Source organism: Cricetulus griseus (genome assembly GCF_003668045.3).
Source record: "Cricetulus griseus strain 17A/GY chromosome 1 unlocalized genomic scaffold, alternate assembly CriGri-PICRH-1.0 chr1_0, whole genome shotgun sequence".
NCBI classification, from domain to species: Eukaryota; Metazoa; Chordata; class Mammalia; order Rodentia; family Cricetidae; genus Cricetulus; species Cricetulus griseus.
Genome location: NW_023276806.1, coordinates 77,242,197 through 77,266,135, shown reverse-complemented (window position 1 = coordinate 77,266,135; position 23,939 = coordinate 77,242,197). Strand labels below are relative to the sequence as shown.

The following is a 23,939-nucleotide window of genomic DNA, read 5'->3' as shown; positions in this document are numbered from 1 at the left end:
AACTAAAGAAAATTCCCTATTATCTATGTGAGTCTAAATTCTTATATCTAATTTATCTTTTATCATAACTAAGGAAAACCATAATTATAACTATCTAGCCTTCAACACCATCAAAGAACCCAGAAGGCTATATTACCTAAGAAAATTGAAATTGCATTGAAAGCAACTTCCAAATCTCTAGAAATGAAAGAAATATCTGGCTGCCAGGACAGTCTCCTAAAGTTCTTTTGTAACACTGGGACCATAGTCATACAGTATCTACCAGATTTCTCAGTGAAGCAGGAAATTTGAAACTGTACCATTTATATTGACAGTTTGTCAGTTATTTGTCTCTGTGTCCTGTAGAAGATCTAGCAGACTCTTTCATGAAGCAGGAATCCTGAAGAACTGTCCCACCAGAACAAGTTCATGGGCCCATTTCTTGTATGTCCTGTATGTACAGTTTATAGAGTATACCGCCAAGCAGTTCAGGCAGGAAGATTATTATAGGAACAACTTATTGTAGGAATATGAAGAAATATAACCCTGCTGAGTTTCCCTTGGATGATATATCTTTCCAAAGATCAAGAAAGTACACTATTATGAAGATCTAAGACTAAGTAGCAGGAAAAAAATGGCATGGATCCATGCAGAATATGTTCTATTTTGAGTCTCATCCCATCACTGCACAGACAATGGGATGACGATAGTGGTATCATGGGCAACACAACTTGGTTGCTAGAAACATGGCTGCTCGTCCACAAGGACACCTCTATATGCCATGACCATAAGCTCAAGGCTTTCAGTTTAAACTGAATTTTAAGATGAAAAATGTGACTTTATGATAACAACAGAGGAAAATTATAAGACCATGCTCAAAAATCTTTACATGTATAGCCCAGTTTTCACTAAATAGGTAATTCTTTAATCTAAAACATTGGATATACTTATTAACTGACATAATTATACAAATGTAGTGTTTTAAAAATAATTTTAAAAGGATGCAAAAGACCTTTTTTCATATTTTTCTCTAATTGATAAATAGTAAATATACTTGCGTATAATGTTTTATATTTCCCTTTCTCTGTAAATCTGTACACAATAAAATTTGCTACAATATTTTCTGCATGCAGAAGGCTGAAGTAGGATGAGTGTTGCAATTTCAAGGCAAAATTTGGTCTACATTATGAGTCCAGGATAGCCAGGGCTGCATAATAAGATTCCATCTTAAAAACATAAAGTTTAAGTCTTCTAAAACATTAATTAAGCAACAAGTATTAGAAAAAAGCATAAAGTTATTTTAAATCTTGTCCTATGGCTGAGTGGTAATGGGCTTGCCTCACATGTGTGAAGCTCTGGGTTCTATCCCTGATGCTGGCACAAAAAAAAAAAAAAAAAAAAAAAAAAAGGTTAATCAGATGCAGTGTTGCTGCTTATTAGCATTTTTATGTGTCACAGATTTCTGTGTGAACTGAAGTCAGGTTTAAAAATAAAAATGTATATAATTATTTCTGCAGATAGATTTATAATCTGGGGAGATAAATCTGTTTTGTCAGAATAATATTTTTTTTCAGAGAGTAGCAGTTTCACAAAAGTAAGCAGCCAGCCTGTCTTCCGCATCAGGCACTTTTAGGTGGACAATATGTGAGGATGGGAGAATCCCATCCCAATGATAGGCACCATTTGCTTCTGACACTGTGCACTACGGGATCAAAGTGTGGTGCTTAAGTGGTATTACAGGGACTAAGTAATGGAGATGAGTCAACAGACTGACAAGGAACTCAATCCATACCTCCTTCTCACTGATAATGCATAGAAGAGTGATGCAGATTAGTCTGCATATCGAGAAGGAGAATCTTATTTCGCCACTAAAATTACTGAAAAGAGAAATCTATAAAATGCATATTACTCAATGCCATGCTAAGAAAGAAGAGCTTTGAGGGGGAAGGAGGCCATAGCTCACACTTCAGGTCATTCAAATTATTTAACTATTTTTCTTAAAAGTTTGTTCCTGTTTTCTTTTAAGGATTTATAATGATGAGAAATAATTTACTTCAATTAGGATGCCGCATTCAATGTAGATTAAAACCAACTTGGAGTCATTTGAAATGTTTGAAAAGACTAGATTTTTCTTTCCAACCTATTTCACAGCTAAGATTTCATACCACATTTATAAAGCCACTGTCAGGTTTGGTGGGTTTTTTTTTTTTTTTTGAATAATGCTATAGGGCTGATTGATCAGGTAAATGAATAGCCAAAAATATAGAATTGAGATGAAGAAAACACTGAAGTTCAGATCATGACTGTGTTTAAAAGCTACACTGACAAATAACCAAGGGTCCACCTTTCAAAGTCAAAATAATCATACTGTGTGGTATATAATTAGGAATGATTTTTTTATCTGTAGTCCTAAGCACATATTGCCAATTAGTTGGAGTGTTTGGGCAAACACAAATAAAACTAAAGCACACAGTGTGTTTGAAGTTAATATTCTCTTTGTAGGGAGACTAATGTATACAATGTATTTGTAAGGAATCAGTATTTTGAAGCTGATTGACTGCTTCCCTTGGGCACTGTGCTTATAATTAACTTGCCATTGTTTTGAGAATAGGACAGTAAAATGTGTGTGTGTGTTATGTAGTCACAGATTTTTCATTATTACTTTTTCGTTGCTAGCCATCTTACTAAGTTCACTTTGTAACAATTTATTACTCCTTTATGATAAAATACCTTCATTATGTTGAGAGGCAAAATTAAACTGAGTCTTTTAATTCCAAATGTTCATGCTAGTTTTTAATCAAGTTGATTGAATGCAAAGCTGCAGTTTCTACCTAATTCACACTTATTGACAATCGCTGTAATTACTATGTCTCACTGGGGTTTTGGTATTCGTTTTCAGTTCACCACATTTTGCCAACTACTCTCTTCCGGTTATATGATATAACTTGAGATTTCTGTCACAGAGAGTTAGTTTGGTTTCTGTCACCGTTTCATACTCAAGCATGTACAATAGACTGAAAATTTCTGTCCCTGAAAATTCTCTCACCTGAAAGCTTCTGCCCCAACCCAGAATTTCAATCCCTTGAAACATCTAGGAAGAAGAGAATGTTATATAACTTGCACCCACATATAATCTCTCCAGTTTTCTCATCATATTTTATAGGTATTTAATATCTAACACTCTATTATTTATCATATCAACTATTCATATAGAATTGAAAGTTTGATAAACATTTTGTATTTATATTCAGTTGATTCATTAAATACCTTTGATTTTCATCCATGAATTTAAAAATAGTTGGTAGAATTTGAATTCAGTGACCAACATTGCTCTACGCTCAGTCAGAGCAGCCAATGACATAGAGAAATATGTGTTTGCCACACTTAAAAATCTCTCAGAAACTCTTAAATGCATACAGCAAAATCTGTGCAAACAATTGTTGGAAATGAAAACAAAGTTTATATGAAATATATAGACTAGTGTAATATCATGAAGTGCAATCCACAGAGAAAACTCTACCTGAAAATACGAGGTGAGTTCTACTGATTACTTGAATAATACAAGCATGATTTTTGTTTAATCCTTATAATGACTCTGTCTGATGGAAAACATTATCATATGCATTTCACTAAAGAGGTAATCAGGGCTTATGAAAAGTATTTCATAACTAATATGAGGGTATCCCTGTGTGTTACACCTGGGCATCATTAGCCTCTGGCTGATTGTTCAGCTTTCTATTTCCTGCCTGGCTTCTGCCTGCACACTGCCCTCAGCCTAATTTTTACACTGACAATAAAATCAATGTATTCTTATTAGGTTGAAAGTAAGACTTTCTCTAGTGCAGTGTTTGTGCTTTTGATGTTTTAAGATCAAAATCATTTAATAAGTTAGTATTCTAGTGCAGCCTCAATTCAGGTAAAAATAGCCCCAAAATTATATGTCCAAAAATATTCTGGCTAACATTGGCATAAGGAACTCTCTAATGGAATGTGACAAATTCATTGTATTACATTTGGGGTGGGTGCTATATATTGCTTGGGTTATAAGCAATGATGCTAATTAGAGATGGATGAAAATACTTTTATCTAAGTTCCTTTTTGTATTTTAGAACAATGAATATGTTATCATCAGAGGCTTAGTTATAGCTCAATAATAGAGCCCTTGCCCAATGTAAGCAAATCCTTGAGATTTATCCACAACAACAAAGAGGTAAAAAAAATTTCCTTTGGTTCTAAATTGTTTATTGGCTTAACTTAAATATAAGTTGGAATCATTGTGCAAAGCAGTTTTCAAAAATTTTAACTTGAGTATTTATAAATAGCTCACATGGATTATACACATATGTACACGGAGTTTTATATACACATATTTCTAAGTGACTATAAGAGAGTTCGTTATAATGTAGAACAAAATATTCTTATGCAATTTCAAAATCATGATTATTTTATATTATTTATTTATCAAAAATTGAATAAATCACCCAAACAAAAAAGGTTTGTATCTTACTACACAGTTTTCTAAGTATAACTTTATTATTTTATGTACATTAGGGGAATCAAATTGTGATTACCCTGGTTGTACATATATGTGAATATAACACATATACATTGTTTTTAAAAGAGAGAAATTGTAACATGGGGCTCAATCTAATTTTGTTGGTTTGTTTTTGGTTAGTAAGTTGTTTTGACCAAATGAAATCCTCCAGATATTCCAATAACAGGCACTCAAGCCTTCTCTGTTCAAGAATGCAGGAGGCTCTAAATAACTGTTTTAAACTGTAGGGTATTTTTAGCTTAGCAACTGATGGTAGTCTAACAAACAGCAGTGCACAGACTACATTATGGTTAGTACTTCTGTAGAGTTGGACTTTGCAGACTGTAACTGACAAGACAGTACAGAAAAGTATAATTCTTGATCCATTTATTATCTATCACAAGTAATATTTAAACACATATTCATGTCCCAAATTCCTTGTCTCATTATCATATTTAGCAAATGTTTCAAAAACTAATCGTTTTACTTGGGTACAAGAGAATGTGGTTTTGCCAAACTTTGGCACAAATATAAACTCTGAGGAAGTCTAGACTAGAAGATCCCTAAGACATATTGCTATAGAAAACCCACATGTAGAAAATAGGACTACAGAGACCTACTTTACATAAAAAACACATTGATTAAGAAAATAGGTGGTGTGTTTTCAAGATCTGAGGAATATTATTGTTTCCATTTTTTATTGAAATCTACTTAGAGTAAGAAAATTTACTGAAGAGAGTAAAAGTTGAGATATGTGTTTTGTGAATGTCAGTACAATTAGTGGTTTTTCTAGAGATGTTTATCTAGATGTAAAGACTGTATCTGGCCAACTACTTGCTTGAGGGGGGCTGCACCAGTTCAGCTGTCTGTTGTTTATTAATTGAAAGTTCTTTATAATCAAATTATTTTAGTAAAATTATGTAGCTAAATTAGTAGTGTTGGTTTACAAAATATGTGTGCTAGGAAAGACTCATTAGTGCATGGTGAAACACAGTGGTTCTTAGTCTTTATTTTCTGAAGTGATGTGCAGAGTTTGTAACATTCAGCAACAGGGGGCATGGTGACTCATAAATTGTCAGCAGTGAGCAAAACAGTCCCAATTCTATTTCTCATTCTTGCCAGTGGAGGGAATTCTTGGGGCTAGGGAAGCTGCTTGATGGAAAAACACTAAAGTGAGGTAAGCCAAAGCTGTTCAAACCTATCTCTGTTCACCAAATACTGACAAGAAACAAGAACACTGTGTAGCAGCTTCGAAGCTTTCAACCTAAGTGCTCTCGTGTACTCATTTAATTATTAATATGTCAGACCCTGGCCCCCTTGGTCCAACATCTTTTCAGTTAGTCCCTTTCTACCTATGGCTGCCTACAAAACACTCTGAGATTAATCAATACTGCTGCTTAATTCAGTGTTTAAGATATTTTGTGCATATCTTAGAATATCTTATGTGCCACTAATGTGCTGTTATGGGTCATAATGCTAATGTCAACTTTTTCATTCATGGCTCTGTAAATTGTATAAAACAGTGATTATCCTAACTATACAGATCACCAGATAACCTCTCCTTACAGCTTAGAGAACCTGGCCTGACTTTTATTTAGACTCAGTACACTTGATTCCCTTTCCGTTACATATGCCAGTCTTTTCATATTACAGCTTACACTTTGCTTTTTGTCAGGCTATTTTACATACCAACTCTTCTTACATTTATATGTATGTATGTATGTATGTATGTATGTATGTATGTATGCATGTATGTATGTATGCATGTATGTATGTATGATTAGAAATGACTTTAATTCTCAATTTTGCTCTGTTCTGGTTATTTTTACATCTAATAATTTATGGAACTGGAACCACAATCTTCTTTTATCTCTCTCTCTCTCTCTCTCTCTCTCTCTCTCTCTCTCTCTCTCTCTCTTCCTTCCTTTCTTTCATTTATTTTTGAGGTTTCCCTAACATAAACCATAAATGTTTATTTTGTCTCTCAATCTCTCTGCCTATAGATACCCCCACACACAAAAAAATAGTTCACCTTTTCTTAGTTTGAGTTTTTATTCAAGCTTTCACAACTTTAAGTATTCCTTTTTTTCTGTATAATATTGGCTCTTTGCTATATACCTTGCAGTTTTTCTGGAAGGAGTTAAATGGAAGGAGGTCTGATGAATGGGATAACCAGAGATTACTGTCTGGTATCATCATATCATACAAGGTCCTCAGTATAAATGAGTACCTAGGATACAGGAAATGGATCAAGGAAACCAAATTTGAGCTCTAGCTTTCCACAATTAGAAAACAAATCATCAAGATCAAAAAGAATTTAACTGAGAACTAACCTTATGTCTAGTGTAGGGATTGTATGAAGTTGTAGATCAGCAAATTTTCTACGAAGACAAATTTTTGTTTGGCTTTGCAGCCCATGCACTCATGGCCCCTGTCACAGAAAGGCAGCCATTTTTCTCTTAAAAGAATGAGTCACTATATCTCTAGCTCAAGACAACTTTATTTAAAGAAACCTGAATCTTATGCACGCTTTACACATTATTCAATTATTGTCTTATTTTTATTTTATTTTATTCTTTAAAAAATAAAAACAGTTTTAACTCCTGGATGATGGTGAAAAGGGAGTAGAATGAATGTGCTTCTGGGCCCTTTATTTTCTGACCCAGTTTCATAGTAATTAAATAATGTTGCACAAGAAAATAAATGTTCAAAACATCATAAATCAGCTTGAAAACACAATACTTCAGTGAAACAAGCTCTCATAATTATGCTTAATTATAAATATAGTTTTGCACCATATCAGGCACATAATAGCTACTCAATTAATGCTAAGAACTGAAAATTAGTGTTTGGCATTAGCCTGATGATCAAGTTCTATAATGATAGCTACTTAGGAGCCTGAGGCAGAAGATTGAAAGTTCAATGCCTCTCTGGCTAAAGAACTAAAATTCTCTATTTTACTTCCTAATGGTTTGTTTCATTTAACTATATGTGTTTATGTATGTGTTCAGAATGTATTTCCAGATGAGAGGAGTGTAAGATCCAATGATACATACTATGGATATGTAATACATACTTATATATTAACATATATATGTATATATATTTGAATTTATATATACATATGAATATATATTATATAAGCAAAAGAATCAGACAAGACAGCTACACAAGAAAAATGGTATCTAAAAATACATTTGGTGGATAAAGTGTTTTGTGTTTAGTTTTTTTCTTCTCCTTTTCCTGGTTCCCTTTGAAGTAGGATTTTGATATTTTGAAATGGTTTTTCATTTCTCCTCTCCAACATGTCTCTCTCTCTCTCTACTTTGTAAGCATCTCTAATATGACAGTGTCCGGAACACCTGCTAAGAACTTGGGGTGGGGTAGGGTGGAAGGTTGCAACCTTTCATGCCTCTCAGAGAACACAGTCTCTGTTTCTTGATATGATATTGTGGGTCACCCTACATGATCATTGACCTTATTTGGAAAAAATTACTAGCCATTTTCATGGCTGGCATCTCCAAAGCCTCATATCTAAAATTCTAAGTGCTCTGTTAGCTTTGAAAGACTGTCCTTTACAGAATGTAATATAATGGTACCAGCTTTATGTATGATTAAATTAGGGGGTGTGGGATGAAGTATAGGAGGCATGGAGGTCCTTGTGTTCACAGATAAGCACTAGGTGAGTCAGAAATGTTAAAAAGAGAAAAACATTTCTATTCAAAGAGAGAGATGTATAACTGTTTTCCACCTGGATGACTGGGAAGAGACATGATTAATAAATAGACTGGTGAACTCTGCACTATCTGTGTGGCCAGAATACACTGACACCCTCATGCCCTTATCTTGAGCTTGTTTGTCTCTATCTATAGTTCTCTCCTCCTAAAGATACATTTCAGTACCTTATTTAATTTGAATCTGTTTTGTTTTAAAAACTTATAATTGTGGAAGATGTCATTGGTATTTTATAGAGTGTTTCCATGTAGTCATGTCTTAAGCTTGGTTGTGCACATGGGATTGAGTCAATTAACATTAGAACACGTTTTGCCAATTGTTCTGTGTTTTTCAAAGTCCAAAATAAACAATTCCGGGTTGTAAAGCTCACTCTTTCTACCAGCCACCTGGGGTCTACCACCACTTTAGGGCCCTTAAATAACACACAGAGACTTATATTAGTTACAATGCTGCTGGCCAATGATTAGGATTTCTTATTTGCTAGCTCAGCCTTAATTATCAACCATAAGTACTGATCTATATATTTTTATAAGAAATTATCTTACCAAGGACACCAGCCTTATATGTCCTTTCTTCCTGGGATCACATGGCGACTCTCTCCATTTCCTACATTTCTCAGAATCCTCCTTCTCTCCTAGTCCTGCCTAAGTTGCTTCCCTATTGACCAATAGTGCTTTATTTATCAATCAATAAGACAAACATATACACAGAAGGACCTCCCCCATTTTCTCCTCTATTCTGTCTAAATAAAAAGGTTTTTAACATTAACATAATAAAATATATAATAAAACAGTTTTCAAGAAAGAACTATAGTTACAATATTTAGTTCATTAAAATTTAGCAAGATTTTTTAGAAAATATTCTATCATCTATCCTATCTTCATGAGTCTAAAGTCTTATATGTAGCTTATCTTTTATAATAACTAAAGAAAACTATAACCATAACTATCTGTCTTCAACTCCATCAAACACCACAGAAGAATAACATAAAACTCTAGACCTGACAGAGACATCTCGCTGCCTGGACAGTCCACCTGAAGTTCCTCTGTAATGTTGAAGTATCCATCTTCAGCCCATAGGCCACAGTGTGTCTGGCAGACTTCTCAGTGAGATAGGAAATATTAAACTGTCTGCCTGCATTGGCAGTTTGTCAGTCAATTTCCCCTGTGTCCTGCAGAATGTCTGGCAGACTCTTCCATGAAACAGGAACCCTTCAGGACTGTCCATCTTGTTTTGTAAGTTCAGTAGTCACTTTCGTGTGCATCTTGCATGTCTAGTTTATACAGCAACAAACAGACCAGGCAATAGCAGTTTCTTGCCCAAATGGCTAATCTTGCCACGTTGAAAGCAAACTCAATAACGAGTTTCTTCAATGCCCATCTCCCTCTCAGATGTAATTGGTGTGCCAGGAGCAGTTGTGTTTCGTGGTGTCAGAAGTAGGATGATTACCAGTAGTTTATCGGGGGAAAGTACTCATGCAAGGGAGCCAGTGACCAGGTTTGCACCTGTACAGGATGGACCCAGAAATGCTTCCCAGTCAGCTCAGCCAGGCGAAAGAGAGTCGTGTACACATCTCCCTCCTTCTTAAACCCTTGTTATGTAACTCTGACCATGCCAATCAAGTTTCTCCCTACATCTAGTATGGTCTCAAATTATCTGTAATTTTTTTTCTATAGTGTTTTCTTTTTAAAAAATTTAAATTGGAAACAAGTTTGTTTTACATATCAATCCCAGTTCCCTCTCCCTCCCTGCCTCCCCTACCCTCCACAGATCCCCATATCCCATCCCCTTTCTGCTCCCCAGGGAGGGTGAGGCCTTCCATTGGGGAATCTTCAAAGTCTGTCATATCATTTGGAGCAGGGCCTGGACCATCTTCCCTGTGTCTAGACTGAGAGAGTGTCCCTCTACGTGCAATGGGCTCTCAAAGTCCATTATGTACTAGGGATAAATACTGATCCACTACTAGAGGCCCCAAAATTAAGTTGTATTTTTGGAGTGGAGAAGCATATTAATCCAATTAAATTGTTCATAGCTTGTTTAACTTTGAGGAGGAAATACATTGTAAGAATTAAAGAAAACAAGGAACTGTGGCTGGTATTCTAAGATCAGAGAGAGGGGAAAGACTCTAGGGACCTGGACATGTACTTCTATTGGTAAAGTGCTTGACTTGTAACCATGACCCCTGAAGTTGAATCTTGAGCCCCACATATCAAGCATAGTGACTCATAGTTATACTGACAGGGAATAGAAGCAGGAAGAATAGGAGTTCAAAGCTATCTTTTGCTACATACAGTGTTGGAAGTCAGCTTGGGATATACAAGATCTTGTTTCAAAAGCAAATGAAAAGGAATGGAGGAAAGTAAGCAGTAGAAAGGAAGACAAAGTATTAGCAGATATTTGTTGGATGACAGAAATATGTAAGTATTTAATGCAAATGAAAAAATAAAATTTCTTTCCCAAGGGAAGTAATCCAAGGTTTGCTGAAGGTAGGAATAGAAAGAATAAGAGCTAAGATGGTAAACAAGACATTTGAAGCCAAATTATTGCAATGTGTAATCAGTATAAAAATTACAACGATGAATTCCCAAGTTAAAACAATTAAACAATTTTAACTTGTCTGTAATTTTCTCTTTGACTTCATAGGCTCCTGCAAAGTAGGTATCAACAATGCTATTAAAGTACAAAATTAAAATTTCTATCATAGCCAGCATAAACCTCATAGACCTTTAATGTTTGGGGTAACATAACAGATACACATGAAATATAGGACTTAATATGAAAATGACCCAACCAGAATAAGTTCTAATTTTGAACTACAATTGTATTTTTCTTCCTGACTCTTGTCATTTTAGCATATATTAATTTTTATTGCTGGTGTTTTTGTCTTTTCCCATTAAATCCTTAATACATGTAAATAACATTTCTCTATAATTGCCACCCACAAATATAAGTATTAATATGTTTAATCTGAAAAGGAATAATGCTATCATTAAATGGAACCTACTGGGCTTCAATCAGAAATAATGACATAAGCAAAGTAAAGGAAATTCACGGTGTCTTTGAGGAAGCCTCTAATGGCTTTTTAAAAATGATTACAAGTTTGACCAATGGTGCCTTTTGGGAATGGTATAAAAAATAGAAAATCATCCCCAAGTTGAGCAATTTAGTTTACTGTTGAATCATTCTGAAGCAACAGCGCTGTGGAAATTGCTCCTGGTCTGGCAGTTGTTTGGCTGACAGGTATGTGTCAGGTCATTCACATTGTATTACTTCGGCAGATTCAGTGGGGAGATTTTACACAAGAACAACACATTTGTAAATAATTTCCTTATATTCGGGGCCTTTCCTCAGACATTAACATGAGGTCCAACTTCCCTCCCACCACATTGCCCTTCCATAAATATTTTATCCAGTGTTTATACCTTAATAAAATAGGATCTTGTCAGTGACATTCAGTACAGTTCTAAAGAAAAGTTACCCAGGTGTTTCATGGGAACAGAAGAATGAAATTTCAATCCTACACTCTGTTTTAAACAGGTTCTGCCTCCAGGTTTCTGTAACCTCTTTAACCTGCCATGACAGTCTTCATGGCCCCACTACTAAACAACCACTGTGCTTCAAGTTATGAAACAACATTCAGTTCCTAACCCAGAGCTATCTATATCATTCAAAATGATGACTTGAACTATAGATTATTTACAAGTTGTTTTGTGAACAATGGAATGCCTTGAAGACCAGGGAAGTGGGGTGTTCCTGATCCTTACAAACCAAACTGATTTGAGCTGGTAGATGCTCTATGTCCTGCTTGAGTTACACCTGATGTCACAAAATGTAAACATTAGACCACAACTACCTCATTACAAAGCGATCTGGTATTTCCATGACATGGCACATTTTAAGAATGTGCATTGGCTATGCTACCTGAGCTATACTCTATTATTATTATTGAATATTAAATGTAACCACACATGTCTGATATCACTATTATGTTGATAATATCATTGGTTTTGCTAAATCCTTTTAAACAAAGACATTAAATGGAACATCCAAGGAACACTATTTTGTATCCATTAGAGAAGAAAGCAGATACACTAAAATTGTTTGGGATTTGATAGTGTACAAATACTGTGTGCAAGAATGTACAAAAAAAGAAAGTTGACATTAGTTAGCAGTTGTCAGACTTAAATAAAAAGCCCATGTAAATCTTTGCAATGGTAAGCCATCAGCATGTGCATGAGTGCACTCGGAACTGTAGTGTAATGAGGCAGTTGCTGAATTTTGTTCTGTTGGCTTCATGCTTTTTGTGGGGCTCCTGACATTGGGGGTGTTTGTATCACTGACTCTTGCCTGCACTTGTGATTCTTTTCCTCCTCATGTATTACCTTGTCCAACCTCCATATGAGGGGCTCTTGCCTTGTCTTACTGTATCTGTTTTTGTCCTGTTTGCCTTTCATCTCTTAAAGGCCTACTCTTTTCTGGTGAAGACAAGGAAGGGGACTGGATCTGGGGGGATAGAAGGTGTAATGGAGCTAGGAGGAGTGGATGGAGGCGAACCTGTATTGGGATGAATTGTTTGAGAGAAAAATCCAGCGGGAGAGATAGAGAAACTGAATACATTTCAGCCTGATGTTTGGTCTCTTAAAGACACTTGACACTGGGAGATCTTGGGAGAAAATTAGTTTGACTATGTTTTTGTTAAACTGTGGAGTTACTAAGCAAGTGGTAAAAATAAAAAAGGTATGAATTTCATCAGTAAAATCAGTAACTGAGTATGAGGTCCAAAGAGTACCCTCACAAAAAGGCAGCCTATTGTCTTTGTCCAAAACTGAGTGGAATCTTGGCTCAGGCTGGACTATAGAAGGATTTCTGGCAGGTAGGTAAAAACCAGAATTCCTCAGGAATTGTGTAATGATTTCCTATCTACTAAAGGAAGTCATTCTCCTTGCCTCTGGCAGAAGGGCATATTGCTCAAATTGGCATATAGCTGTGGCACCTTTAAGCATATCAAAGTCCATGCTAGCCTCAAGGCTCCTTCAGCCCTTAATCACACATACAGATTATTGGAATTCACAGACTTCCCTCAACCCAGATAGCCTTCATTTATTCTCTGTGTAATGACAAGGTTTTCCCCATGCCTTGGCTATTCTCACTATTTTCTTTCTTGTTTTCCTCTACAATTCTCACTCCCTAAGCCTGTCCATGTCCAAACTCATTCTTTTTCTCTATGCTATGGTCTCTTCTACATGTCTCTGGATATTTTCTCTTTCTTATCCAAACTAAAAATCTTCCTCATAATCATAGGAAATCATCATAGTGGTATCTCTTCTGTTACTTTTCTTAATTTGGGTACCTGGATTCTTTTTTATATTGTTTCCTATACATGTGCAATGAACTTAAATTTGCTCTGCCTTCCATTGCCTCAACCTTTTCATTTGAACATTTAACATTTAATGTACTAAATCACTAAACATTAATTTTACTAAGGGTACTGACATTACCATGTTTTAATATAGAATGTAAATTTGTTTTTCTATTTCTTAAAATAAAGGATGAAGTCTGTCCCAAAGATGAAGAGGACGAAGTACAGAGATGTGTGTGGGCTTCTGCTGTTAATGTCAAAGACAAATTCATTTATGTTGCTCAGCCAACTTTGGATAGAATCTTGATTGTTGATGTGCAGTCCCAAAAAGTTGTTCAGGTATGATTAACGGCTACTTTTGAAAATGAAACTTAAAGGAAGTATTTGCATTAATCTTAGAGTCTCCACCACCTAACTTCTTTAATGACATTTGATTATTACAAATGTCTTTCATTACTCGGATGACTAAAAACATTTATGTCTTCTAAGAGTTTTCTTCAAACTCTTATCTTTGCATCTAATGAATCAAGGGAAAAAATTTCAAAGATCTTTCCTTTTATAATATTTGAATGTTGGACTCATGTAATATTAACATGACTAATTGCCTTTTTATTTCCTTATTCTATCCCACACAGGAAAATCATTTTGGTAGCCAATTAATGTATCTTGAGTTATTATCTTAACAAAAAGCTGAGAAAATAGTAAAATTCACAAGTTACTAAAATATATTAGATCATTATAATTAATTAAACATGTCTATAGGTCAATGAAACAGCAACTCACCTTTAATAGACTCTGCCATGATGATGGATTCACAACCTGCTTAGTTCATGTTTCCATTATGAACCACCATGTTTGAGCTCTTACTCCTACCAAGAGGCAATTTGCTTAAATACAAACATAAAATAACACACAAAGGGTACTGTATCTTCGATATCTGTGTCCAAAATTTGGACCTGGACAGTTAAGATCTTTGGCCTCAGTACAGAAAAAATGAAGCTTAAGCTAACATTATGAGATATGTATTACTTTTAAATGGGAATAATCACTATTTGCATTTTAATGTTACATTGAATTAATAAATCCATTCAATTAAAGCAATTACAGCAGACCTTGGAATATGAAGAACATACTTCATATTCCGTTCTACTACCGTTCTACTATTAAAATACATTAGAGACAATGAGACCAAACTACCCCCTACACATAAAGATAAGTTTATAACCAATATTGCAATGAAATTAACCCACACATCTTGATTCCTATCTAAAAGAACAAAAATTGCTAACAAGTACAAAGACAAAAAATGTAGCTGTGTTATTACCACCTTCACATGAATCCATCCACCCACCCACCCATCCATCCAGTCCTCCATCCATCCAGTCATCTATCCAGTCTTTCCTCTATTTGTGTTACATTCATGGATTGATTGCTGCTATGTTGACTTTAAATAAAGGAATGGAGTTGGCTCTAATACAAGGCTCTGGTGCTTGCCAGAATCAAACTTCTCAGCTGATTTGAGTCTACTGGTTCAGATTCTAATGTGAGAATGGATAGTGAAATCTTGAATAGAATTATGAACAGGTATTCTACTAGAACATTCTGAGGCTTCCAGGCTGACATATTTATCATGGCTATCCAATTTAATGGTCCCTTATCTATTGTGAGAACAAATTACTTGTATGTTACACTTCATTTGCATATGATTTGGAGGCTGTTGAATTTTGACAAGAGTAGTGTTATTTTGATTTACTCTGAGATAGGCCAGTGTAAATTAGAGGCATTTGGTCTGAAATGATGAGGACTCCTGTTGCCAGAATTTAAAAATCAGAATGCATGATCTGAGAATAATCAAGTTGGTCTTTAAATTCAATTTTAAGTAGAGACCGACACTTACTGAATATGTATTCCCTACTATATATTCAAAAGGGAGAAATGCCAACATCACTTATTATTCATATAACTTTGCCTTCAGACAATGATGTCAAATTAAAAATTAATAGAAGTAATGGATAATAAAATGGCCAAATGCTATGCAATGATCAAATACATTATATTATTTTCTAAGTCCTTGTTATAACTATAAAATGTAGGGAAATTATAAGAACTCATGCAATTCCAAAACACAGAAAGTATATTCTGAACCAACTATGTGGAGGATTTTCAGCCTCAAGTTTAACACTTAGATTAGCGGATTATGTATAAGTCCAAATGGATTCTCTTCATGAATATTTTGTTAAAACAATAATATCATTATTACCCTACATAACAATCCTACCCAAATACATAATTGCATATATTTTGCCACCATTTTTATTACCAGATTTTGGACATTATATGCAAGGATAGTGTGCATTACTTGATTCTGGCTACTAGGTCTGGTAATTATTACTATAGCAGACTTTTGTTTTCATGTAGATTTGGTTTGTATTATTGTTTTGCCATAAAAAATTACTAGGATTAATTATTCATTAATTATGGAGGTCTTATTCATAAATTTACCGATTTAAAATCAAGTATAACCTCAAAATCTGTGATCAAATATTTTGTAGTCTTCGGGAGGCACAGACTAGCAGAGAAATTGTCAGTGGACATGCATGTTTCTTATTGATAACTTGGTAACTTTTTCCATACAGAAATTGTGTAGAATGATGTTAAGCTTCAAGTAAAGGGCTATGATATGTAAAATATTTCCAGAGATGAATTGTAGTGTACATGTCCTCAGTGTTAGCAAATGAACAATAGAACATTATAAGTTAAGTAAGACGATTTCAATCTCTCTCTCTCTCTCTGTCTGTCTCTCTCTCTCTGTCAAACACACACACACACACACACACACACACACACACACACACACACACAGGAGGTTTGATCAAATAACTAAAATAATGCAGCCAGAACCACTAACACCTGATCTTCTAATTTCTCTATAACAATAAGTACAATTTCAAAATTGAGTAGTTTAATGTTATTGATTCTGTGACAGTAACTTTCTTTTCTTCTTCTTCTTTTTTTTTTTTTTTTTTTTTTTTTCGAGACAAGGTTTCCCTGTGGCTTTGGAGGCTGCCTTGGAACTAGCTCTTGTAGACCAAGCTGGTCTCGAACTCACAGAGATCCACCTGCCTCTGCCTCCCGAGTTCTGGGATTAAAGGCGTGTGCCACCACTGCCTGGCATAATTTTCATAAATAATTAAAATTAGTAGTATTTGTACATATTATACAATGCTCCAACTATTTAAAATTAATGCATAATTAAAGCATTTCAAATTTGACTGGTATAAACAATGCTACTAGCTACACATTTGTGTGGTTTATTTTGGTGTACATGGTATATCTAAATACATACATATATGTATAAAATTGTATATAAATGAACATAAATAAGCATGTTATATACAAAAGTATTTGTACATAAGTGTGAATACATAAATATGCATGCAGTATGCAAGGTTAGATATGAAAAGCAACATTGTTTCTAACGTTGTATGCATCTGTCTAATTTTAATAGGCAAATTTTGGAAGCATACTGTTCAAAATTTTAAAACAGCATGTGTTTATATTAGTGGTTATTTTCCAGAAAAAATATTCTAACTCACACAATGATGAATATGCTAGTAAGATTAGAAAGACATTTCTTTGGAGGATTATTTCTCATAACTTTACATTAATGTGAGATTTTAAAACTGGTAATAACTACTTTTATCTGTCAAAAATTTTTTGCATTATAATCAACATTGAAATTAAAAATGCTTCATTATAACCTAAAATTTATTCGGATTGAAATAAACACTAAAACAATGCTAAATAAATTTTAAATAAGGCAGCATAGCTTTAAGCAAATTAAAAAAGAAACAAAAGCAGTTCTGAATTAATAATAGTTTAGTTCAGGCACAATATCCAACATCAAGACAAAGCCAGCTGGGAGAAGCTGGTGAATCACTTTGTGGAGGAAGTCAATAGACCTGAGGACCTGCAGATGAGAGGAAAGTGAAGCCAAATTCCTGAAAAACTGACCAGGAGGAAACAAATCTTTGGGTATTATTCGGATCCACTGGAAAAACATGTAAAACCATGGCCAAGTTTGGTTTCTTTGTCTGCTATGCAGGAATATATATTTTGCCACAAAGGTGAACTGAAATTGAAATTGGAACTCAAATTGTGTATATTAGAAAAGAGAATAATTATTTGAACTTTAAATTTCATGTGTTAATGAGCAAAAGAAATGGGTGTACCGAAGGCATATTAAAATTTAACTGTCAACAGAATATTCTTTCTGATTAAGGCTGAACTGTAATAAAATTTAACTATGCCCTATTAAGGTCCTTGCTGCCAAGCCTAAGTTTGATCACCAGAACCCACTGGTGGAAGGACAGTGTGTACTCAACAAATTAGTCCTCCTAAGTCCAAACACAAACACACATCAAATCAAAGTTTTAAAATTTCTGCAACTATTGTTAGGCATTGGGAAGTATAACATTTTTGGAAATACTGTTCCTTGAACTTAAAGAAGTGAAAATGGATGAGGGTGATGATGAGAAAAAAATAGATAAACTACACATAAATATAACTTCAAGTATTCAAGAGAAACCACGATTCTGATAGATATATTGACTGTGAAAATTCCAAAAGCAAAAGAGACAGAAAAGAAATTTTAGAACATTTAAAAAATAATGTGTCAAAATTTTTATAGTCAATAAAATCCACCAAGACAAATACCCAGGAGTTCATTCATCTCCAAGGATGGGTTCACCGTGGCTAACACCATGATGGCTTACTCAATTTTGAACAGTTCTTAGAAACAGTAAGAGAAATGCAGACAAAGGCTCCTTAACAATCAGTTAACAGATATATCATTTGAATGTGTCAAATGAATTGGAAGAATGAAAAATATTAAAGGCAAGCAAAATCAGACTCACTTGATGTGCAAGTATGAAGACTGGAATTTGAATATCTAGCATCTACATAGAAATGAAAAAGCTGAACATGGCCAGTGATGGGAGAGATGTGGAGAGAAGTATATTTCACCAGCTCCCTTTCCAGACAGCCTAGCTATATGGCAAGATTCATATTTAGTTACACAACCTGTCTAAAGAGAGTAGACTGGGAGTGTTAGGGAAAGACACTCAGAGTTCTCTCACCTCTTCATGCATGTAACAGAGTACTCTGGACACATGTGCATGCTCACACAAACACACACAAAAGCACCCACTAAAAGTTTAAATAATAAATGTTTAAGAAGATAGAATGGAGAGTAGAAACAGGGAAGGAAGAATGGAAGAAGGGACAGATCAATTCATGAAGAATAATCTTAAACCCAGAAAAACTTTCTTGTAAAGATGAGAGAAAAATTTAAGGACTTCCTAGATAAGCAAAAGCCAGTAGTGCTCATTTCTGCTGGTGTTCATCTTCAAAAATTCTACCAAGAATCCTAGTGAAATGAAGTCACTCTCACTAGACAGAGTAAATAAGCATTTCAATATAGATAAATTCATGGGTAATAAAAAGAGCTTGTGACTATACCTTTTCAAAGTTGATTTTGAAGTTCCTATATGATTTGAAAGCAATATAAATTATTTATTGAAAAGCCAATCACTTTAAAGCCAATTGGTTAACATTCTTTTCTAAATATGCTTCATGTTTTTGTATCAGTTAAGAGAATAAAGTAATTTATAATATTTAATCAGTGACTCTTAATCACAAAGAGGTCAAAATAGGTAATGATAAGAAACAGAGTACAAGTAAATAAAATTCTACTAATACCAAGAAAAGTCAAATGTTGAAACTAAAATTCAGCCATCTAAAACATAAGTAGCACTGCACGACCCTTATTTGAATGGATAAAGAAAAGGGCGAAAGTCTCAAATTACTAAAATTGTCCAATAGTGAATAATCTGAAATTTTAAAACAATTTAATTGGCATAGAGCCAAATGATAAAATACTAAAAACAAACAAGTGAGTTAAAAATAGATACAAGGAACGCTATAACATATTGCCAAAATTAATTAAAGAAGTAAATGGAAATATATCTAATGCCCATGGTTTGGAAGACTTCATATTGATTAGGTGTTAATCGCAACTACCATGATCTATGGATTCAAAACAAAATCTGAACAGAAGGAGCTAAGAAACGTAGACAAGACCATCCTAACATTTGTATGGCACCCCAAGGAACCAAATCAAATTTCAATAAAGAAGAATGAAATTGGAGGACCTCTATTTTCTTATTTATAAACATTATACAAATCAACAATAGTCAAAGTAACACTCAGAAAGAGACATATAGATGAATGAATTAGAATATGAATTCAAGAATTCCTAAATATATGAACAAATTATGTTTTGAAATATTGTATCACAATGTTAGAGTGAAAATATTTTAAGCTTTTAATTAAGTGGTTATTCATATGAAGTTGTATCCTTATCTAACACCACATACTGTACTACCTAAAATGGAATACAAACATAAATATGGAGTATAAACTTCTAGAAGAAACAAAGCATGAAGCTACAGCACACTAGATTTGCTGATGACAACTTGAATAAGAAATCAAAGCCAAGCTGGGCATTGGTGGCGCATGTTTTTAATCCCAGCACTCGGGAGGCAGAGGTAGGTGGATCTCTGTGAGTTCAAGACCAGCCTGGTCTACAAGATCTAGTTCCAGGACAGCCTCCAAAGCCACAGAGAAACCCTGTCTCAAAAACCAAAAAAAAAAAAAGAAAAAAGAAAAAGAAAAAGAAATCAAAACCTTAGGTAATTAAAAATGATAGATAAAATGGACAGCATAAAGATATTAAAAAATTTCAAGCATATGATATAAAGTAAATATATCATTCATATTTCTAATAGGGATTGATATCTAGAACCTACAGAAAAATTCTAAACAGAAAAATAGGCAAAAAGACTTGATTGAGTCCAAGGATTTGAATACATATTTCCTTATTGAATATATGTAAGCGGCCATAAGCATAGCAAAGGATGTTCCTTATTATGAAGTTTTAAGAAAAATGAAATCTACAGTGATGCCCACATAAACCAAGCAGAACATGTACACAACAATGCACCTAAACTTGAACTTTTACACAAGATAAAAAGGGATGTACAGAAGAGCTATCACAGGAGGCAGTGCCAAGCCTTGTCAAAATTAAAATGGTATAACTATGTGACACAACACTGGCATGTCTACATATATCCACACAGCACTGAAAGTGAGGTAAAGACTCAATACTGATGCCCTTCAGTGAACTGGTGCATAAATAAAATGTGGCATATTATAAAATGGAGTTTTTATTCATGCATTAAAAAGTGATAGTCTATCTCTGCCTAGCAAGGATGGAATTTTAAGCAACAGACACCTAGCGAACAGCTAAGCAGGATTGGGGAATACCAACTCTTACCTCCTTGTTTGTATAATAGGGATTTAAATGCTACCCCCTTTTGTAATAAATATTTTATGCTTTCTTACTATATATTAAGACCTGTTTTCTCTAAATAACCTTGAAATTATGCCTCTCCACCTTGTTTTTCCTTTAGAAACAGAGATGGATCTCAGGGCCTTGAGTTTGCTAGGCAGGCACTGCCAGAATAAATTAAATCACCACCATCTCAATTTAAAACATGATACTAGATTGCAGGTATTTCCTTATTAGAAAACAACAAAGCTAGGTTATTTTGAATTAATTTAAGCTCCCTGTTCACTCTCCACATATAATTTTAGCTCATTCATATATTCAGATAATGAGTCTCCTAATTCTATTACCTGATGCATGAAATAATCTATCTTTATACTTGTCTTAAATTACCTTTTCAATGTGTGGATTTGACTATTAGAACGAATGTGTATGCTTAAAAACAAACTCTGTATATCCTGGAGAATTGAAACCTATAAATTTGGGGTGATAAGTCCCCCCATGTTTTTTTTCTAAATAAAAATCTAAAAAGACTGATTTCACAAATTTTTGTTAACTTCTTTGCTGATGAAGTGATAATCTCAAATTTAAAGACAGCATTACTTCACATTAAAATCTAAACAAATTTTATTATGGATGGGGAAGCGGAAAGTAAATATTACAGAATATATCCTTTGAGGATGTAACCACACTTAAGTTCTAAATTGAAACCCGCTTTTCCCCAAATTCACAGACTTTATCCTTCTTACTTGTATTTCTTTTTTTTCCTTTCCTTGGGCACAAAAAAAGTAACCACAATAAAAATTAACTGTCTCTTAAACACTACAGAAAATGCTAAAGAATTCATTATACTGTTTGTAACTGCAACAGCATAGTCCAGAGACAAATGCATTGTTCCTGGAATTAGCAGCAGTAAGGAAAGCACACTTAATTAAATGTGCCCTTCAAAGACTCTGCTTTCATTCAGGTATAACACAATAACATATATGGGGCTGGGGTTGACACAAGGCCTTGGTCAAGCTAAGTGTCTCTGCTCCAGAGATAACTATCCAGGCCTCATTGTGTTGAGACAAGATCTAGATATGTGGCTCAAGCTATGCAGGAACTGGTGTTCCTCCTGTAGACTCTCCAGGAGTGCTGGGATTGTAAATGTGCACACCATGATCACAGTCCCCAGAATTTTATACTAATTTTATCTATGACACCACTTATGTGTCTTTTTCTTTGTATTATTTGACTTTATGGATTTTTCCAACTTTAAGATGTACTGATACACAATAGTTGTAGAAAAGGAATACGTTTCTCATGATATAAAATTTCCAGTTTAGGTATTAAGTTGATAACAATTAAGAAACATCAGTAGACACGTCAATATCATTTTTATCTGTATCTAAAAGGATAAAGTGAAAATACTTTAACAACATCTCTAAACTTGGTGTTGTTTTAAATATAAAATTGTTACAATTATTTTCTAGACTTACATACACATGATGTTTTGCTTTATAGATGATTAACTAGTAAACAACTGACCTCATTTCACTTTCCATGAAGCAAGATTCTGTTCTGCCTTGCTGCAGAGGTAGCTTACTTAGTGTGACACCTCTGGAGCCTTCTTGGATCATCAGCAGTCTCCTCCAGCCATTAGCACATTATCTTGAGAATCTACATCGTTAGTTTAAATTAGGTTCACTTAATTAGCCAGCTGGTACTCTCCTTGTCAGACGGGTAAACAAGCTGTGCTCCACTCTTCCCTCTTGTCAAATCTCAGCCCTTCCTCTGTGTCTTGCTGCTATTGTCATGGTTTCTCCCTTAACAAAGCAAAGCATTTCAGAGTCTGATGCACCTTGTCCAGGAGCAGTGGACCTTACACTTAGCTTCTTGTATTTGTTGAACTTGCCCAAGAAAGACCTATGATTCATTATATCACCATTATATATGAACATTATTGTCTATAAGTCACCAAAGACATAAATACATATAAGAATTAAATCAAACCTTAAAGCACATATGAAATTTGGCTTTCAAAACTGTTTATATATGTAATATAAACATACTGGAAGAATGATTCTGCCAATGCTTCTTTAAAGCTATAATGCATCAAATGAAATCCTTTGTTTTACTCTTGCATATTAAATATATTTTCATTGACATTTACAAAACAAGTAGGGGATGTGTTTATCTCACCACAAAACTATAGTACTTACATGAGAAATTATTCTAGAGCCTGCAGGTATAGGACAATAGCATGCATGCTATTTGAAAATTATTCCAGGAAAGGTTAATATTTCAGAAGAATTTCAGAAACTGTGTTGCAAAAGAATTGTCTTTATAGGATCAGACAAAGCACAGAAGAAGTGGTGCATAAAATCTAGTTTATTGTCAAGAAGAAAAAAATATTTGCAACATCATAGCCAAAATAATTCACTAAGTCAATTTTGATTCATTCCCTCATTTTTCTTAAAAGAGGGCTCCTCTCCAGAATCATAAGATATGTCTTTATTTCTGGAGGCTCTGGTGGAAGAGTCTGACAACAAATTTTCTAGAAAAGCAATACCTATAGGATAATATAAACCATGGAAAGTACAAAGTGAATTTTCCACAAGCTGAACTTGAAGAGAGATAAGCATATGCCAGTATACTACATTTCAGGAATGTATCCTAAATCACTGTCTTTTAACAAATATCTTTGTTTTTTTTTTCTAGTTTTTTGAGACAGGGTTTTTCTGTGGCTTTGGAGGCTGTCCTGGTACTAGCTCTTGTAGACCAGGATGGTCTCGAACTCACAGAGATCCGCCTGCCTCTGCCTCCTGAGTGCTGGAATTAAAGGCATGTGTCATAAACACTCAGCTAACAAATATTTTCATGAAGTAAGAAGAGATAGGTTGAACTTAGAAACAAATAAACACAAAATACAGTGTGTGCTG

At 34.3% G+C, this 23,939-nt stretch overlaps 1 protein-coding gene across 3 annotated transcripts in view; it reads left to right on the top strand.

Moving 5' to 3' along the window:
* Window positions 1-23,939, top strand: part of Fstl5 (follistatin like 5) — a 507,741-nt gene that overhangs the window by 425,278 nt on the left and 58,524 nt on the right. For all 3 annotated transcript variants that reach the window (XM_035451280.1, XM_035451279.1, XM_035451277.1), the window contains one exon: window positions 13,797-13,946. In XM_035451280.1, the coding sequence (XP_035307171.1) occupies window positions 13,797-13,946 (150 nt within the window). The remainder of the gene's footprint in view (window positions 1-13,796; window positions 13,947-23,939) is intronic.